This window comes from Harpia harpyja, chromosome 6, assembly GCF_026419915.1.
Source record: "Harpia harpyja isolate bHarHar1 chromosome 6, bHarHar1 primary haplotype, whole genome shotgun sequence".
In the NCBI taxonomy this organism is placed as follows: domain Eukaryota; kingdom Metazoa; phylum Chordata; class Aves; order Accipitriformes; family Accipitridae; genus Harpia; species Harpia harpyja.
Genome location: NC_068945.1, coordinates 62,534,248 through 62,552,516, shown reverse-complemented (window position 1 = coordinate 62,552,516; position 18,269 = coordinate 62,534,248). Strand labels below are relative to the sequence as shown.

The window sequence follows — 18,269 nt, the reverse complement described above, 5'->3', positions numbered from 1 at the left end:
CAGTAGAATTTGCTTTAAGACTGCAATCTCTTAATTCCTGTTCTGTACCCAAATTTTCTAGCACTATCAGGACGGTAGCAGAGCGATCATGAGGAAGTCATGTGTTTCCTAGTCAGTTTATGGCTGGTAAGAACTGGTATAAATTTACACTGTCGAATTGTCTAAAGCAGAGTGAGTTCCTGTATATTTAAGCACATGTATAGTACACTTAAGGAAACAAACCAACAGAAGAAATTCTGCTCTGTTTGACTTTAATTACAGAGGCAGTTACAACAGCAGTTTCTCTCACTCAGGCTTGCAAAAAAAAAAAAAAGTTGATAGACCACATTTAGAAATTACATTAACAAATCCCAGGAACGTAGTGGGCAAGCTGCCAGTAGAGAAATACATGGACTTGACTATCCTTAAAACCATACATAGATGATAGCAATTTTTCTTCTTCCCCCCTCCACCCCTGTTCCCAACAGCAGAATGCTGGCAAACCACTCGCATATTGCTAAAGGTGGCAGAAAGACTGAAGACATACTTGAGAGGGGAGAGCTGTCATACTAAAAGTCTGTTTAATTCTTTGGGACTTAAGACCACATGGATGGGAAACCTCATGGATTTTTAGATGACTTCTGCTGTTTAGGCATTTTTGTAGGTGCTAGGGTTTAACAAAAACCTGAAGTGTATTTCCATTTTAGAAGCTTAAGAATTTTGGCAAAGAGTTAGTTATGATGGCACCTATGCATGGAGAATCTATTGTCCTGATTTAAAAAAGAAATCTAAACATGTCTGAATTCAGCAAAGTCAGCAGAATGCTGCAGAGGAAGTAAAATTTGGTAACGTAAGAGCCTTGAGTAACAGAACAGCCAACCCAGGATAACAGGTTAGCTTCTGTTGCTGTGAGTTACCCTCCAGAGCAGGCCTACTGCTGGTGGCTTTGGAACTATGTGCCACAGGATTTTATTTTTAAGTTGTTCTGAGAAACAATTCAGAACAAAGCAAAACACGGAGGACCTGATGACAAGTTGTTTGTAATGAGTTAGATTTAAAACATAGACAATGGTGTGTAGTACCTTATTCAGGAGTTAGTTAAAATCTGATGACAATACTTCTCAGTGTAAAGAGAGGCTGCTTGAAAAGAACAATTTGATTTTTAAAAAATAAAACTTCCCAGTAATTGTCTAATCAGTTCTGCAGTTGTTTTTAAAAATAACTGCAGTGAAAACTCAGGATTAAAGTCAAAGTGCAACTATTGCATTGTTTGCATGGTCATTCCTGAAAGATGTAATGTTCCTCCCCACAGTTAAAAATGTGGTGTTTTATTAAAACCTGAGATCACATATGTATCAAAGGCAAACTCTTAGAGCTCATGATAAACACTAAATTTCATTTAGTGTTCTACTCTTTGTTTTGTCTGGTCCATTTTTTGTCTATTTACAGTCCTAGAGAACTGAACCTCAGGAGGTAGAAGGCTTTTACGGTCCCTCCAAGGAATACTTCCTTTTCAGTATTGCATGGAAGGAACAATAAAGTTACATAGGCTGCAAATTCCTAGTTCTGACAGTAAGATATTTCTGAAAAAACTGCATGAATTGTAAGCATAGCTGCAGATAGTAATCAACACTAAAGAGAAAAATAATTTGGTGTTTAATAAACAAATTCCAGCATTTGTTACTGTGATGCAATCAGTTATACCTGTCTTCGGGAGACTTTTTTCTCACCGAGTATGTTTTCACCTGCTGCTAGCTTCTTATATAAACAGTGTAGTTTATCTGGCTGAGGCGCTTCAGCATCAGGAGTCAAGGGAATTTCGAAGTCAGAGGAGCTCTGGGAGTCCCTCCTCAGTTCTAGATCAGGAGTCCTGGAGTTGTCACTTCTTTCCACCAGCACATCTTGAACGTAAGCAGTGCCAGGTTCTGCATCTTTCTCACAGTCTTTGCTTTGCAAGTCACCGGCAACATTGTAGGCACAAGATCTATTTTGACCCAGTGGCTTCTGCCTACTGTTGTCAGGCTGACTGTCTTTGGCAGTCTCCTGCAATACAGAAACAACTGTTCTGCTCCCAGCTTTGCTGAGGCAGCTAAAGTCCAAGGCATTTCTCTCTTGCGAGGTAATGAGTACTGTGTCCATTTGGCTATCCCAGCCCTGGCTCCCCTGCTCTGATATGTGTGTTGACTGAGAAGAATTTTGGGAGGAGATGTGTGTTGAGTCACTTACTCCATCTGAATCACTGAAGAGTGACTGGGACCCACCAGCGTCTGCTGAAGATGGGAAGTTGTCCTCATTTTCAGAACTTTCTTCTAGTTTGTTACACTTAAAAAATGCATCCCAGCGAGGACCATTGGCATTAGGCTCCTGTTGGTCACTAGTTACTCCATTGAAATTTGATGTAGAAGTGGCATCTGGCTCACAGGAAAGAACCTGAACTGTATTTTTTTCAGATTCTTCATCGTCATCATCATTGTCATCATCATCATCATTTGATTCCTCACAGTCCATAAAGTCTCCTTGGAGGGAGGTGTAAGTTGTGGTCACTTTGTAACTTTCTGTGCTCTCGTTAATGTTTCCTTCAGCATTTTCAGATTGTCCTGTGCTGGAGGGCCTGCTCTCTTCTCTCTGCTGTTTTGAAATCTTAGGCCTTGCGGAGGCTAATTCTGAATCAAAGAGATCATCTTCATCTGTCAAGAAAAGAACAGGAAAAAAAAACAATACTAAGAAAGTTCACATCTCTGGTAAAATTTTGTTGAGAGCAAAGTTTTAATAAAAATTAATTTTGTATAAAGAGAGGAAAAAGTTCTTTAACGCAGATGGAGACTTAGCAGGACATTATTGACAGTGTTTGCCTTGCCTTCTCTAGCGCAGTGCCTTGCAAAGAAAGCTGCTAGTTGCCATCCTCCATGTAAGCTACAGCAGATCAGATGTAGCCCTGGTAGACACATTTATTCAGGCCTCTGACGTGTTTTGCCGGGACTACGTCACCCTTGCATAGTTGGCACTTCAAAAATGGCCAGAGAGAATGCAGCAGGCCCAAAGTTGTCTTCTAGTTCTGTATTGGATTTGCATGGCAAGGTTTTGGGGGGGGGGGGGGGGTGGGGGTGTTACAGGTGTGGCTTCTGTGAGAAGATGCCAGAAGCTTCCTCCATGTCCAACAGAGCCAATGCCAGCCGGCTCCAAGATGGACCTGCCACTAGCCAAGGCCAAGGCCAAGCCCATCAACAACAGTAGTACCACCTCTGGGAGAACAGATTTAAGAAGGGGAAATAAGTTGCTGCAGAACAGAAACTGCAGCTGGAGAGAGGAGTGAGAACATGTGAGAGCAACAGCCCTGCAGACCCCCAGGTCAGTGAGAAGGAGGTGGAGGAGATGCTCCAGGCGCCGGAGCAGAGATTCCCCTGCAGCCCGTGGGGAAGACCATGGTGAGGCAGGCTGTCCCCCTGCAGCCCAGGGAGGTCCACGGGGGAGCAGATCTCCACCTGCAGCCCGGGGAGAGAGGACCCCACGCCGCAGCAGGGGGATGCCCAAAGGAGGCTGGGACCCCGTGGGAAGCCAGTGCTGGAGCAGGCTCCTGGCAGGACCTGCGGCCCCGTGGAGAGAGGAGCCCACGCTGGAGCAGGTTTGCTGGCAGGACTTGTGACCCCGCGGGGGACCCACGCTGGAGCAGTTCATGAAGAACTGCAGCCCGTGGGAAGGACTCACGTTGGAGAAGTTTGTGAAGAGTATCTCCCATGGGAGGGACCCCACGCCAGAGCAGGGGAAGAGTGAGGAATCCTGCCCCTGGGGAGGAAGGAGCAGCAGAGACAACATGTGATGAACTGACCCCAACCCCCATTCCCCATCCCCCTGCGCCGGTGAGGGGAGGAGGGAGAGAATTTGGGAGAGAAGCTGTGCTCAGGTAGAACGGAGGGGCGGGAGGAAGGTGTTTTAAGATTTGGGTTTATTTCTCATTATCCTACTCTGGTCGATTGGTAATAAATTAAGTTAATTTTCCCCACGTTGAGTCTGTTTTGCCCATGATGGTAACTGGTGAATGATCTCTCCCTGTCCTTATCTAGACCCAGGAGCCTTTCATTATATTTTCTCTCCCCTGTCCAGCTGAGGAGGGGAGTGATAGAGCAGTTTTGGTGGGCACCTGGCATCCAGCCAGGGTCAAACCACACAAGTTCCCAAGTGGCTTTCCCAGGGCTATGTACAGCTTCCATTTACATTTACCATCCTGCGTTAAAAAAGTTACTAGGTGCTAAAAGTCCAGCAATGTGAGATAACGAAGATCATCTCCACAAGACAGGAGGTGACACAAGTCAGAAGAAGCTTTGCAAGGGACAGTATAGGACTGTGGGCTGGAACTCTTCCAGAAACTTAATGCTTTAAGTTGAGCATTAAGTACATTTTAAGATTGCAAACAAGTGTCCTTTTACACAATTAGCGCACTCTCACCCTCCTAAGATGTAAGTTCAATTTAAATTATATTTCTCCTTTCTGAATGTTGCTTTGAATGCAGACAACGGTGAACACCATGGCTTTTGGCACCTCTGCTTTGTCTCAGACTTTCATTTAAGGCACAGAAGCACAGCAGAACCTTTACCTGTATCAGATAAGTCTTTCTTGTGGACTCTCTTCAGTGTTCCTAAGGGCTTGTACCTGGGTTCCATGTTTCTCCTGTATGACCTGCATAATGGCTTTAATCTGAGGTGAATGAGAAAAGCGATTAATCTTTAGAACTCAGCAGATACTTTCAGGAGCAAAAGTAAATCTTTTAACTTGATTTAAGTACACTGCTTCATGCCTTTCACAGGCACCGCACCAAAAGTGTTAAAGCAAAGGCAGCAATAGCTAGGGAAAAGTTCTTAATTCATTGGTGAGCTTAGGCAGCTTCAAGGTAGACATCTGCCATTTCTATATATTTACCTTAAAACACGTACACCATTTGGAAACTATCTTTTAGTCCCTTGCTTAGAGAAGACAAGATGACAGGTTCAAAATCTGACTGCAGTTTTATCCAATAATTGTAAAGTACCTCCTTTCTTATTAAGGAGGAAAAGAAGAAGGAGCAAAGAAATGAGTACTCATTTTGTTCAGACCAAGTGACACCACTGCTCTTCTGTTCCATTAGAGCGCTTTCTAAGCTGACAACATCTGTAGCAGCACAAGAGAACAGGCTGCTGTGATGCTGTACAGAGGGTAGGAGTTCAAGTCCTCAGAGAAACCTGCTTTAAAAGAAATTTCTGAGAAGTAGCAATGACAAATAGAAATGGGTCACAGAATAAAGTGAGATGAATGTCTATTCAGATTCCACCCAAATAGCATTTAAGAGCAGAAAAGCCTCTATATGTAGATAGAAGTAGTGTGTGGAACACAAACTCACAGAGTTAGCACAACATACAAGTATTCTTCAGAAAGCTGAAGTCTGCAGGACTGAATATAGAAAAAAAAAATCCAAATTATCAGAGAAGCAAAAGGCACCTGCTTGAGAGGCTGGGATTCAGGCGGGGAGCTGTCCTTACAAGAACAGAGATTAGATCACCTCCATTCAGCTGCCACTTGTCACTTACATTTCCATAACTTTGTCTTCTCCCCCACCCACTGGCAGTACATTGGGATACACATTCACAGGACGGATATAGCTCAGGAAATCCTTAATCTAAATTGAAGAAAAGAAGAAGCAGTTCAACAAGTTACATCAACAGTTAATAATTTCACTTAATGGCAGCACTGATCAAAGCACACCCACAAGTACTACCAGTTGTCTCATGAAAAGACCAATATGACCCATGAGCCAAACTCTCAACGTGGATAGCTCCGTAACAAAAGAACAGGTCTGAAAGCATGCTGAGAACTCAGCCACACCTACCTCCTCACCAATTATCAACTACTACGCAGACCATCACCATCTCTGAAAGAAAAGGCTAGACAGACCTGTTGCTAGGGAATGCGATCCAGCGCTTCACTGTCTTTACTGCTGTAGATCTTTTCAGACCTGCATTTTTCTCACTGGACTTCAAGTCCCTAGTTGTGCAGATCAGGTATTCCCTTCCTCAAAGACTTTTTCTAAAGTCTCCTTTCAGTCCACTATAAAAGCCCATTATGACAAAACATACTTGTTTTGCCTTACTCTGTTGTCTTCTAGATGCTCTCCAGACAGTAAATTTCTTGAAGAATTGTGTGAAGACGGTTTGGGGCACTCTACTCCAGCTGAGGCTTTATCAGTGCTGAGCACTGAAAAAGTTTGCAGATTACACTCCTATCTACACAGACCAGTAGGACCCATATATTTTTGCACATGGAGGTATTAGTCTGTTACAATACACTACTCCCCATATTCTGCCAGCGAAGCTGCCACGTATGTACTACACTAGTACCTCCATTTAAAATTCTGCATGGCAGAGAAAACTAAAACTTAACCAGGATCTTGAAAACAGGACTGTCTTCCTAGGGCTCTGAATAATCTCCATTTTGTATGTGCAAGGCTTTGTGACAGGTTAATTGTTAGCACTGATCCAGTTTCAGTTCAGTTTCTTAGGAGAGAGAAGCATTTTAAGAAGTGGATTGAGTCATACTAAATGAAAGTGTGATTCTGGAGAGGATGCTGCCATGACCAATTTTCCTTTTAGTCTTTAACACAGAAAGAGGAGTAACAGTGGCAGCTACGATGTGAGAAAATTGTTTAAATGTGTGGGCAGGGAAAAGAGAGCAAGGCCACCCAAACCTGAGTCACAGCAGATAAACAATGTATTGAAACCTGAAATTCCACGCTTTAAGCATTGCATAGTTACACAATAATCTAAAACAGAAAGGCAGTCAAAACAATTGTAGCACTGACCTACACTTCAAGGAGAACAAAAAACTAGGCTTATAATCCCACCCTACCTTAACATGCTCTTCTGCAGCTATATTAAAACAAACTTTTCTGTCTTCAGCATCCAGAACTTCCTATCCCCTTATGTCTTATTACTGAAAAGATTTTTTTATTGTGACATGTCATCCACTCCAAAATAATCAGAACTCCTTTAATTTTTTTTAATCAATGTATACTCAGTACTACAAGTATACAAACCTCACTGTATGAAGAGTGGAAAGAGAAACAAGCTCTGTATGTACTCTCCCCAGTCCTAAAAAAAAAAGATGCACAAAAATTAGGTAACTGCTCCTCATCCTTAGTCAACAGGCAAGCATAACCTACTCTTAAAAAGTCCATTCTGAGATTCAGTTGTACAACTGTCAGGCAAGATACACACCTGAAACAACAGGTTTCTGCATGGCCCAAATGCTCACCTCACTATTACATTGGTTTTCTTGATCCTTTCTCCAAACCACATAGTGGAGGGTTTGATGCTGATTATGTGCAAGGGAGTTCCATTTTGGCAAGTCATCCCACAGGGCAGTCTGTTCCCTCGAAAGTAGTCATCATCCTGACAAATGCGATATAAAATTAAGCATAATCCTGACCCTTTTTCCCCCCCAGAAACTGAGCAACATAGTATCTAGCCAGACCAAGTTTTAATCTCACTTCCAACTCCTTTGAGCACTCTTTGTTGTATCTTGCTTCTATACTGCAGCTGACAAAGCAAATCAATCAGAGACCAATGCCCCAATGTGCCGTCTCCAGTTCTACCTGCACTCCTCCAAGTTGGAGCCTTCAGCTTGATAGACATCCTGGAAAGGGAAGGCTATATACGACAAGCACACAGTGTGTGGCTGCAGGAGGCATCATCTGAGCTGCTTTTGGTATATTTAAATGGATAATACCTGACTGATCTAATCTGCTGCTTGTCTTAGTTCATTTAAAAACATAATTTTCAAGTTTCAAATACAATTAAACTATTTCTAGCACCAGCTAACATATTTTTTCCCTTTTTTACTTTTTTTTTTTTTTTTAAAACTACAACCCATTAACTAAAGTTCTCACTCTTCTTTACATTAAGCCACCATTTGGCCCAAGTCTTCATTAGCACAATAGGACCAAAACATTAGCACCTATAACCAGTCTTTCACAGAAAAGTTAGCAGAGGCTTTGCAAAATGATACATACCCGAGGATGTCGACAGGCATGAATCTGAGTGTGTCGATCTGTAGTAACATGGTAGAGGATTTCTGGCATGTTTCTGAACATATCAAGTTTGTTCACATGCACCTAGAGAAAGGCAGAGTTTACTCTTAATTAGTTCAATGTGTTTGCCAGACTGCAGCTGGAGCAACTATACAGATGTGGTTCTGCTCTCAACAAATGCTGGTAGGTATTTAAACAATTACTACCCACTAATAATGTCCAAGCGGAGAAGTGTTAGCCAAAAGTAACTTGGACATCTAGAACAAGCAGAACATACCTCCTATGCCGAAGAGGGATGAATATTCATCAAAGAAAGTCAGAATATACCTGCTTACTATTAAGGTCATATGTAAATGGGAAGGCTTTTATCATTCACAAGATATAAGGGAGAGAGGTAAACACTGAGCTTGAAAACTAGGGATTAACTTCTCCCTGGAGAGCCCAGATGTTCCAGACTGAAATCAACTAGTTAACTCATTTTGAGCACAACTGTAGCTTTTTAAGTGACGTTAATGAAAGCAGGCACAACTTTCACATACAGCAGTCCTCTGAACAGCCATTTCCAGCTCAGTGACTGGCCACGATCGTTACTGAGGATCTGTTCTAAAGCAACAATTATAGAAACATTACCTTGATTCCAAGTTCCTCACTGAGGTTTATGAATAAATATTCATATCCGTAAGCAGCTTTACAGTTCAGCCACACAACATGATAGCGAGTCAGTGAAGTCCAGCTTCGCACTAACTCTAAGATCCCATTTAAACATTCCTCCTGAAAAGTTCAGAAAATGTTGTGAATCATCTTTGAAGATACTTCCAAAGTGCTGTGATTTGGCAATGCAAAATGGCATTGCCTTGCAAGACTTGCCTAACAAAGGGGTGGTTAATTAATTAGCAGCTTTAAGGACCTTTCCTCTCAGAGCCTATTTAGACTTACCCGGCTTGGTATGTGATAAAATTTGGGATCACAGAAAGTAGTGTCCAAATACACACTCTGGATGTCTTTTACTCTGAAAGAGAAAAATGTGATATCAGAGTGAGCATTGCATCATGTACCACGATATACCACTTCCTGTCTCTCCAAAAGGAGGCAGTTCTTCCTGTTTATTACAAAGAGCAAGTCAAAAGGGGCTTGTAACTGCACTATTGCCTGACTGCAAATATATTTAATCCAGAATAAAAAATGAGGAAAAAGAGTACATTATTCCTGAATTGTCCGTGCCTGTGTGATCTTTTATTCTTTCTAAATCCCATGAATAGCTGAAGTCTCACCTGGTCCCTGAATGCAAAAGCTCCATTCTGGCTGCTTCTCCTTTTGCAAGCCTGAAATCCCCTGTATACAGCACAGTGCCATTTTCACCTTCAAACAAAAACCTACAAACAGGAACACTTTGGTCAAACTCAACAATATAAAGCATTAAATGCCAGGTGTCGATTTGTTACGTTGCTTAGGGCAGCCTATGTGACTAACATATCATGTAACAGAAATACTGGGCTCAATTTGGTCCTAGAGTAATTTCAGATAAACCAAATAATTCAGACTCAGTATGTCTGGAAAACAACCTGTGCCTAGGCTGGTCAGAGTTGAAGACAAAAGCCTCATAGATACTGCTGCAGCCAAAGGAATCTATTAGGCATCTGTACCAGGAAGCTGGGCACCTTCTTTTTCATGTCATACTTAAGAAATGGAGGATTTCTTTTTAATCAGTTTGGTACGTCATTTTAAAGTACAGTTGAAATCAAGAAAGTTGTTGTTCATACACATGGGGAAAAGTAATCTGCCCCACCACGGTAACAGCTTCTGTCTGGACAGATCCCAGTACAGTGGTTTCCCAACCTTGACCAAAGCTGGTAGGCCCTGCCACAACAGTATTACCTCCAAGTAAGAATTTTAAATTCACTAGCTTTTTCTAGTTAGAAAAAACCCAGTACTTAGTAAGAACTCTATAGGACAAATTTCTCAGCAGAGACATTTAGAGTACTGAAAGGACGTACATGACCGATCCTGGACAGTGACCAGCTGGTAGAAGTGTCACTTCTATATCTTCCTTCTGGAAGAGATGGGTTAGCATTATTTTCACACTATAGTAAGTACTTCCAGTACTTTCACTGACACAGTGAAAGCAATGTATTACTCCCCAAAGCCTCTTGCAGCATTTAGCATTGCTTTTGAATGAAGAGTGTCTTCACATTCCAACAAGCCCTGAAATGCAACAACCATCTTGTCATGCCAGAAGTGATGACTGAATATTGTACGGTGCTCATAAAAGCAAGCCAGCCAGAAGACAATCCTACTTCCTTGGTTCCTGGTGAACAAGCATAGAATCATAGAATAGTTTGGGTTGGAAGGGACCTTTAAAGGTCATCTAGTCCAACACCCCTGCAATGAGCAGGGACATCTTTAACTAGACCAGGTTGCTCAGAGCCCTATCCAACCTGACCTTGAATGTTTCCAGGGATGGGGCATCCACAGCCTCTCTGGGCAACCTGTTCCAGTGTTTCACCACCTTCATTGTAAAAATTTTCTTCCTTATATTTAGTCTAAATCTACCCTCTTTTAGTTTAAAACCATTACCCCTTGTCCTATCGCAACAGGCCCTGGTAAAAAGTCTGTCCCTATCTTTCTTATAAGCCCCCTTTAAGTACTGAAAGGCCGCAATAAGGTCTCCCAGGAGCCTTCTCTTCTCCAGGCTGAACAACCCCAACTCTCTCAGCTTGTTCTCATAGCAGAGGTGCTCCAGCCCCCTGATCATTTTTGTGGCCCTCCTCTGGACCTGCTCCAGCAGGTCCATGTCTTTCCTGTACTGGGGCCCCCAGAGCCGGACACAGTACTCCAGCTGGGATCTCACCAGCACGGCATAGAGGGGCAGAATCACCTCCCTCGACCTGCTGGCCATGCTTGTGATGCAGCCCAGGATATGGCTGGCTTTCTGGGCTGTAAGCGCACATTGCCAGCCCACATCCGGCTTTTCATCCACCAAAATCATGGAAATATCTTGGGGGACGCTTTGCCTGGAGATGCTCTACCAGACCTTTAAGTCCTGCACTTAAAGCTTGTTAAAATAAGCCAGGAAATACAAAGTGAAAAAATCACAAGAGCAATAGGTAAGACAGATCACTAATATCCTGGAAAGACATTACCAAAAAAATGCTATGATAGTAAGAACAAAGCAGGCAAGAAGAATTCATGTGGCTGCACGTCTTGGAGAGAAGGGGAACATATATTTGAAAAATAGCTTGTCCACTTGGGATGTTACAGGTAAGATCTGTTTCCCATGCTCATTTAAACAGTATTACTGTCCATAACAAATACATGAATCTTTTTTTTTTCCTGTAACTTACCTCACCAGATGTTTCATCTACTAAAGAAATCTGAGTTGGGGTTTCAACTTCCAATGCAACCTGTAACAAAATGAATAAATGCATTACAGGATTTACTGAACATTCTGTTTCATGCTTATGGCTAAGTATTCACTATGTAGACATCTTCAGCACCCACTGCGGCTATTGCTAAGTGTCATGGTTTAACCCCAGCCGGCAACTAAAGCACCACAGAGCTGCTCACTCAATCCCCCCCCACTGAGTGGGATGGGGGAGAAAATCAGAAGGAAAAAGGTAAAACTCGTGGGTTGAGATAAGAACAGTTTAATAGAACAGAAAGGAAGAAACTAATAATGATAATAATAATAAAATTACAATAATAATAAAAGGATTGGAATCTATAAAACAAGTGATGCACAATGCAATTGCTCACCACCCACAGACCGATGCCCAGTCAGTTCCCGAGCAGCGATCCCCCCCCCAGGCCAACTTCCCCCAGTCTATATACCAGGCATGACGTCACATGGTATGGAATATTCCTTTGGCCAGTTTGGGTCAGCGGTCCTGGCTGTGTTCCCTCCCAACTTCTTGTGCCCCTCCAGCCTTCTCACTGGCTGGGCATGAGAAGCTGAAAAGTCCTTGACTTAGTATAAACACTGCTTAGCAACAACTGAAATCATCAGTGTGTTATCAACATTCTTCTCATGCTGAATCCAAGACATAGCACTACACCAGCTACTAGAAAGAAAATTAACTCTATCCCAGGTGAAACCAGGACACTGAGCCTGTAAAATTAAGCTCATTTTCCCATAGTAAGTAAAGTTTCCATTTCCAGAGGAAAAAAAAGTTTCCTAAAAATTGTCTAAAAATGAAATGGAGATACCTCAATCAAGGTGTGCATGCCTAAAAAAGTTAGAACATTTTGGACTTCTAACAGCAACAGCTCTAGTTTCTCTGGCTGGATCATATGCCTTATTTTTGGATGACTGCAAAGCCCAAGACATCCCAGTGCCAGAGCACACCAGCAGACCTTGCTAGGACAGATCTCTGTGCTGCAGCACTTCTTCTCACTGTTCCCTATTAACAGAAGCAGAGCCCACAAATCACATGCAGCACATACTTCTGTGTTTGTGTAGAGGTGATTAATCTATAGATAGCAATTAATCCTGTTTTACCATATCTTCTACTAAAAGAGTCCTACAACATACATGCTCTGTGGCCATCTGCAAGGTCAGTGCTGCTATTTAGGCTCCTCTCTCATCCTCCTGTTTTTTATTCCTTTGTTTCAGACAATATTTGTATATAATTCTCCTGCCCAAAAAAGCCAAAGCAAAAGGAAAGTCTCCTGTCATTACCCTCCTTAGGTATAACCTGCAGCTTCTCAGCTGAGCAGTCTCCTCAGCAGCTTGGGTTTCAGTGCACTAGATGAATTCACAAGATGCCACATCGCAAATTTCTGGGCAACTCCACAAGATCCATTCAGTTCACACACTCACACAAAGATGGTAACGTTTGGCTTCTCCACCAGAAACCACACCACCAGGCAAATTCAGAGCTTGCTCAAAAACACAGATATGTGTGTCAAAAAGTATTTTATACTAAGAATTCAAGCCACTAGCAAGAGTTTATTTTTTTAAATATCAATACTAACTTTATCATCTACAATTTCTGAAGCTGAATAAACTCGAGGCCAATGTAAATTCTGCATGCTCAATATTTCTCAGTAATTCTAAAATTTCCTACTGCAGTTAAACAATTGTCAAGTTTTAGATCTAAACTGCCTGAAGAATTCTTCACTGACAGCCACAGTTTAGCTTCACAACCATGAATGATAATATCTACAGCAGAGTTCTCCCCTCATCTTTGACAGTTTAAATATTAAAGCCAGCAGCAGATATAAAGAGCTTCTTATGCTATACATAAAAATAAAGGTCAGACTGGAAATCATAAAAACATTTTGCTGGAAGATGACAACGTGATTGCTTCTTTCAGTCTGGTGAATATCAAATCAGCTGTTAATTCATTCCTCAGTCACACTACAAGTACAAAACTTATTTGTTGTAAGGCAAAGCTTGTGAACAAGACATCCAACACCTACTATCTGATTTAGGGCCTGTGCAGCTCATGCCATCACCAGCAGTCACTCCTGGGAGCAGCAGCTGCAAACATCTATGTATTTTTTTTTAATGCTGTTGATTTGGGCTAGCTGTGCTTCATCTTAGACTGTACCACAGGTACCTCTGGCATCTCTTCCAAGATTAAGATGTTCTCAAACGGGGATGTCAGGACCAGCACTGCATACTTTCCTTTTACCGCTCATACAAACTCCTAATAGCTTAGAGATATCTCCCCTGAAGGGACCCCTTCTTCTAGGTTAAACACAAGGGATATTGGAAGCAAACGGACACAAGCTTAAAAACAAAAATAAAAAAACCTCAACCAACACAAACAAAAAAACCACCACAAACCTACCCCATTTTATTTTTGCTAGTCCAAGAAGGTTAGAAAAATTGTCACCTATGCACACTGTGCTCCTTCACACATCAAACATGCCTAAGGCATGTCCAGAGTCTTTTTTACAGAGCCCTGAATCATGTTCATGCTCCAAATCATTAAATCTTTCAGTTTCTCAAGGCTTCATATAAAGTTAGTTATCTTCTTGCTCAGCTTCACAATTAAATTAGGACCTTGAACAGAAAAGTCCCCTACTTCTCTTTTTTCTCTTACCCAGACTTATCTCTGAGGTCCCACTCGTATGAGTTTCTTTGGATGTGGAGCTCAAGACCCACACTTACAACCTATTTAAGGAAACTCTGAGCCATAACTCCCCCAAGGAAACAAGTTTCAGCTTGCCTGAACTCCTTCTTGACCTTCCATTTGACTAGGAAATTCTCCTGTCCTTGCTTGGGGGATACAGCAAAATCCTTGCCCTAGGTGATGATGTATATGCATACAGTAAGATGTGAAAAGAAACGTGTTCAATTTCAAAGCCCACATCTGCAAAGGGAAGGAAATAACTACAAGTCACACCCATAGATGACCACTGATCACTTGAAGTTTGGCTCCAAACAGTGGAACTCAAGTAAACTAATTAAGTTCTTCAGTGATTTTACATCACTAAAACATTTTATGTTAGAGATAATCCATTTTCCAAAAAGCAAAGAAAAACAATATAACTAAAAGATTATATATACCCCAAGCAGTACAAAATTTTAAATGAAGCAAGAGAGAAATGAAATAAGGACAGGAGCAAAGAGACATGAGCAAGGTAAGGAAATCAAAGAGTGTTTTGTGTTTGTGTGGTGGGGGCTACAGAGGCAGCTCCTGCAAGAAGCTGCTCGAAGCTTCCCCGGCTCCAAGTCAGACCAGCTTCTGGCCAAGGCTGAGCCCATCAGCGACGGTGGTGGTGCCTCTGGGAGAACAGATTTAAGAAGGGGAACCTGCAGCAGGGGAGGAGATTGGAACGTGAGAGGAACCCCTCTGCAGATCCCGAGGTCAGTGAGGAAGGAGGGGGAGGAGGAGCTGCTCCTGCAGCCCATGGTGAGGCAGCACGCTGTCCCCCCCCCAGCCCACGGAGGGGAGCAGGGTAGCAGATGCCCACCTGCAGCCCGGGGAGAGAGGAGCCCACGCCGGAGCAGGGGGATGGATGCCCCCCAGGATGGCCGCAACTCCGTGGGGAAGCCCGCGCTGGAGCAGTCTGTGCCTGAAGGACTGCAGCCTGTGGGAAGGACTCACATTGGAGAATTTTGTGGAGGACTGTCTCCTGTGGGAGGGACCCCATGCTCGAGCAGGGGAAGAGTGAGGAGTCCTGCCCCTGAGGAGGAAGGAGCGGCAGAGACAAGGTGTGATGAACTGACCCCAACCCCCATTCCCTGTCCCCCTGCACTAGTGGGGAGGGAGGAGGGAGAGAATTTGGGAGTGAAGTTGAGCTGGAAAGGAGGGAGGGGTGGGGGAAGGTGTTTTAAGATTTGATTTTACTTCCCATTATCCTTGTTTTGATTTGCTTGATAGTAAATTAAATTTATTTTGGTTATTTCCCCAAGTTGAGTCTGTCTTTTGCCCATGAGCACAGTTGGTGAGTGATCCCTCCCTGTCCTTGTCTCAACCCACGAGCGTTTCTTTGTATTTTCTCCTCCTCGTCCCACCCGGGGCAGGGGTGGAGTGAGCGAACAGCTTTGTGGTGCTTTGTTGACGGCTGGGCTTAAACCATGGCAAAGTGATACAAATGATCCATGTACAGATGGAGGACATTTAACGCTGAAGTTGAGAGAAAAGGATAAATTTTGTAGAGGGAAAAATAAGATTAAAAAGTAAACAACAATAAACCAATCCCACATAGCAAGCAGCAAGGAAAGGCATACTGATGTAGGTACTTAAGCCCTGAAACACTGTATCAATACCAATACCAATATTTAGACATTTCTGAGGAGGGGAAGCTGCTTCTTCCCTAGAATCACTGCTTGGAAAGCATTAATTTAAAAATAAACAAAAACTCACAATGTGATTCTCCCAAAACTTGTATTTCCAGCTAGTCAACAGCAATTCCTTAGTTACTGGTGAGCAGTATAATTTAACTTTCAAGCTGTGAGAACACAAAAACATAGATGAGTGTTTTTTGAAGTAGAGGCAGGGAACAATCTAACAATGCATCAGCACCTGGCACCTAGTACATCAAAACATGGGCTCAGACCCCTCTCTCCTCTGAAGAGACCTGCAGAGCAGTAAGCCTGCAGGAGCTGTTTTGCCCCAACCTGAATCAGGATGAATGTGAGTTAGACCACCTTGTTGAGCAGGCTTTTCTTCAACACAGCAAACCCAAAGACTTACCTGTGTGTGCCTGTGCCTGCCTGGTTTTGTGCAGAAATAAATAAAGTGTGTGGTACATGGTCACATGTACAGACATCTTTGCTTGTTTCTGTACCCACCAAGGTCTGTTTCAGACATGCATGCTTTCCCTGGAACAAGCATTTGGGACAGCTGGCATTCAGCAGAACACTGAATACTTCCTATATAGCTCTAGCTTTTGCACAGTGCACAAAGAGACCTGACGAGCAAAGAGAGATTCTCTGCTTGCATTTGAGGAGATGCAACATCTACTCTAAATTAAACTCTAAATTAAACAGTGCCTAGGAACTGGCCCACAACCTCTCTGGGCCCATTACCATGTTTGACCATCCTCACGGTAAAAAGAAAAGGTCTCACTTGCCCTTTCATTATGCACCTCCAAGAAGAGTCTGGCTCCATCTTCTCTACCCCTTCCTGCAGTGATACACGGTTGTCTCCTACTCTTAAGGCTGAAGACATCTAGCTCTCAGCCTCTCCTCACACATCACGTGCTCCAGCCCCAGATCAGCTTGGTGGTCCTGCTCCAAAATGCTGATGTTGTGTTTTGTCCAGGGGAACCCAGGACTGGACTCAATACTGCAGACAAAGTCTCACAAGTGCTGACCAGAGGGGAACAACTGTCTCCATCAAACTGCTGGCTACCCACTTGCTCATATGCCTCAGAGCACAGCTGGCCTCCTTCACAGCACAGGCACAGTGCTGTCTTCATGCACTGACACACTCCCAGGGAATAAAAGCAGGGATCCTCATGAAGTTCATGAACCTCATGAGGTTCAACAAGGCCAAGTGCAAGGTCCTGCACATGCCTTGGGGCAATCCCCTGTATAGTATGGGCTGGGGGATGAAGGGATTGAGAGCAGCCCTGAGGAGAAGAACTTGGGGGTATTAATGGAAGAAAAACTGAACATGACCTGGCAGTGTGTGTTTGCAGCCCAGAAGGCCAACCATATCCTGGGCTGCATCAAAAGCAGCGTGACCAGCAGGACGAGGGAGGTGATTCTGCCCCTCTATGCTGTGCTGGTGAGATCCCACCTGCAGTACTGCATTCAGCTCTGAGGCCCTCAATATAAGAAGGCCATGGACCTGTTGGGGCAGGTCCAGAGGAGGCCCCGAAGATGATCGAGGGGCTGGAGCACCTCTCCAATGAGGACAGGCTGAGAGAGTTGGGGTTGTTCCGCCTGGAGAAGAGAAGGATCCAGGGAGATGTTATTGCAGCCTTCCAGCACCTAAAGGGGGGCTACAGGAAAGCTGGAGAGGGACTTTTTACAAGGGCATGTAGTGACAGGACAAGGGGTAATGGCTTTAAACTGAAAGAGGGCAGATTTAGGTCAGATGTAAGGAAGAAGTTCTTCACTGTGAGGGTGGTGAGGTGCTGGCATAGGTTGCCCAGAGAAGCTGTGGATGCCCCATCCCTGGCAGTGTTCAAGGCCAGGTTGGATGGGGCTTTGAGCAACCTGGTCTGGTGGAAGGTGTCCCTGCCCATGGCAGGGGGGCTGGAACTCGATGATCTTTAAGGTCCCTTCCAACCCAACCCCTTCTGACTCTGTGCCTCTATGACCCACACCAGTTCCCTTACCCTATTTCCTCACGCTTTGCTCTGAACCAGCCGCCTCCTCCTCAGGGCTCCTGACCCTGCGTGGAGAGGCGCAGGCCGGGCCGGGGAGGCAGCCGCCCGGGCCGGGCCGCACCGACGCATCCCGCAGCAGCGCGGGGCAGCCCTGCCCGCCCTCTCCCTCTCCCTCTCCCCCTCAGCCAGCCCGTACCTGCCCTCCAGCCTCCTCTTCAGGGCGGGCGCCCGCAGCCCCTTCATGTGATCTGGGGAGACAGAGCACGGCCGTCACTCGGGGGGGGGGGGGGTCCGTAGCGGGTTGCCATGGGGACGGGCGGGGGGGGCGGGGCTCACCCTTGTGGCAGTGCGAGAGGAAGTAGGCGCGCGCGCGCAGGTTGTCGCGGTCGAAGCGGTCGATGGACACGGCGGGGTACTCGCGCACGCGACCCCCGAACCGGCTCATGGCGGCGAACGGCGAGCCGCTTCCGCCACGCTCCCCCCCGCCCGCAGCCAATCGCGAGGC

General features: G+C 44.3%; 1 protein-coding gene across 1 annotated transcript; it reads right to left on the bottom strand.

The window, feature by feature from the left end:
• Positions 1–234: 234 nt before the first annotated feature.
• On the bottom strand, positions 235–18,239 carry DCLRE1C (DNA cross-link repair 1C). The gene is made up of 14 exons (XM_052789500.1): positions 18,101–18,239; positions 17,961–18,012; positions 15,850–15,934; positions 11,374–11,433; positions 10,027–10,082; positions 9,304–9,405; positions 8,969–9,041; positions 8,663–8,803; positions 8,015–8,116; positions 7,258–7,394; positions 7,040–7,094; positions 5,538–5,626; positions 4,571–4,671; positions 235–2,666 (listed from the first exon to the last, which is right to left on the bottom strand). The coding sequence occupies exons 1-14, from the start codon at positions 18,207–18,209 to the stop codon at positions 1,678–1,680; spliced, it is 2,151 nt and encodes a 716-aa protein (XP_052645460.1). The 5' UTR covers positions 18,210–18,239; the 3' UTR covers positions 235–1,677.
• Between the last annotated feature and the right edge of the window lie 30 nt (positions 18,240–18,269).